Genomic DNA, 1,630 nt, shown 5'->3' on the forward strand with positions numbered 1-1,630 from the left:
CTATTTGAGAAACCATTACTTTATTCCCTGCTTGGCTACCAATTTCAACTCAAGTTGCCAACTTCAAAGATTCTCCCAATAATATAAACTATGAATCTTCACCAGTTGAAACTTTCCTTTTCCTTTTTATTTTACTTTTTTACAATTTTAAATTAACCTCATAATGTTTACAAGGTAAAAACAAAGTCTATATAAAGCAAGTGAAAAGGGTGGCTAAGAGCATAACAAAACTAAGCCCAGCTTTGTAGTAAACATGGGGAAAATGGGGTCTTCAATGATCTCTCTCTTTCTTTCTCTCTTAATCTTAGCTTTTAGCTTGCCTTTTGAAATCTCAGCTGATCATACTTATTCCTCACCTCCACCTCCTCCTGAGAAGTATCCACCACCACCCTATCATTACAAGTCACCACCACCTCCTCCTCCCAAGGAGGCATACAAGTACAAATCTCCTCCTCCACCAACCCCTGTTTACAAGTATAAGTCTCCACCACCTCTGCCGGTGCATTATCCTCCACCACCTTACAAGTCTCCGCCTCCTCCCCCCAAGGAGTCATACAAGTATAAGTCTCCACCTCCACCTCCTCCAGTTTACAAGTACAAGTCTCCTCCTCCTCCTAAGGAGTCATACAAGTACAAGTCTCCTCCTCCTCCCAAGGAGTCATACAAGTACAAGTCTCCTCCTCCTCCCAAGGAGTCATACAAGTACAAGTCTCCTCCTCCTCCCAAGGAGTCATACAAGTACAAGTCTCCTCCTCCACCTCCTCCAGTCTACAAGTCTCCTCCTCCTCCCAAGGAGACATACAAGTATAAGTCACCACCGCCACCCCCACCAGTCTACAAGTACAAGTCTCCTCCTCCTCCTCCTAAGGAGCCATACAAGTACAAGTCTCCTCCTCCTCCTCCTAAGGAGCCATACAAGTACAAGTCTCCACCTCCACCTCCTCCGGTTTACAAGTACAAGTCTCCTCCTCCTCCCAAGGAGACATACAAGTACAAGTCACCACCACCACCTCCTCACCACTACTAAGTTACGGTTGTGATCGTAGTCTAAGGTAACATACATTAGAATCTCTTTTTCCATCTCGTCAAGATGCACTATTTCAAGTTGTTTTCCACGTTTTGATCGTTAAACAGCTCAATAAAGAAAACAATGGATTTTCTTTTGCAGGAGAAGAGTGATTCAAATAAAGCAACAAAATATGGTTTGAACAAATATATAGAGAGGCCGTGGAGATGAAAATCAGGAGCCCAGCTTAGTCTCCGCGTCTGAAGTTAATGATGTAGACAAATTTATATTCGGCAATGTATTGTCCAGTGCGCCCACTTGTTTTAATAATAAAAATGAATCCTTATGTAACTGTGGATGTGTTTTCCAATTATTTTACGAATGCATGGATTTGTTGGCACTACAAATAGTCCTTTTATAAATAATGTTCCACAAATTTCTTTATGTATTGCCTAAATCTAAACATATTTAATTTTACGATCCCAATTACTCGTTATAGAAGTGATCTCATGAAGCACTTGTTGAAGAAGATATGTTCATATAAGTTGTATTAAGTCCTGAGTTAATTTAGATTTGATTCTGAATTTCCAAAGATCATCAAAAGATCTAAAATGCATATTTTAT

General features: G+C 40.4%; 1 protein-coding gene across 12 annotated transcripts; it reads left to right on the forward strand.

Annotated features, from left to right (window-relative positions):
• Nucleotides 1-219: 219 nt before the first annotated feature.
• LOC120191246 (extensin-like) lies at nucleotides 220-1,357 on the forward strand. 12 transcript variants are annotated; one of them, XM_039194230.1, is made up of 5 exons: nucleotides 221-457; nucleotides 497-525; nucleotides 631-774; nucleotides 881-1,052; nucleotides 1,169-1,357. In XM_039194230.1, the coding sequence occupies exons 1-4, from the start codon at nucleotides 254-256 to the stop codon at nucleotides 1,038-1,040; spliced, it is 537 nt and encodes a 178-aa protein (XP_039050161.1). In that variant the 5' UTR covers nucleotides 221-253; the 3' UTR covers nucleotides 1,041-1,052; nucleotides 1,169-1,357. The 12 variants fall into 12 exon arrangements, 10 of the variants coding, with proteins under 10 accessions (XP_039050153.1, XP_039050161.1, XP_039050162.1 ...); XM_039194229.1 differs by having other exon boundaries at nucleotides 222-460; nucleotides 500-525; XM_039194227.1 differs by lacking the exon at nucleotides 631-774 and adding exons at nucleotides 554-608; nucleotides 777-846 and having other exon boundaries at nucleotides 223-520; nucleotides 887-1,052.
• Nucleotides 1,358-1,630: the final 273 nt, after the last annotated feature.

This window comes from Hibiscus syriacus, unplaced genomic scaffold, assembly GCF_006381635.1.
Source record: "Hibiscus syriacus cultivar Baekdansim isolate YM2019G1 unplaced genomic scaffold, ASM638163v2 tig00116965_pilon, whole genome shotgun sequence".
NCBI lineage: Eukaryota > Viridiplantae > Streptophyta > Magnoliopsida > Malvales > Malvaceae > Hibiscus > Hibiscus syriacus.

Coding starts and splice junctions, on each gene's coding strand:
- LOC120191246 (XM_039194222.1), top strand. CDS start 254: ATGGGGAAAATGGGGTCTTCAATGATCTCTCTCTTTCTTTCTCTCTTA. Junction 526..630: donor TATCCTCCACCACCTTACAA/GTCTCCGCCTCC, acceptor GGAGTCATACAA/GTACAAGTCTCCTCCTCCTC. Junction 775..880: donor CCACCTCCTCCAGTCTACAA/GTCTCCTCCTCC, acceptor GAGCCATACAAG/TACAAGTCTCCTCCTCCTCC.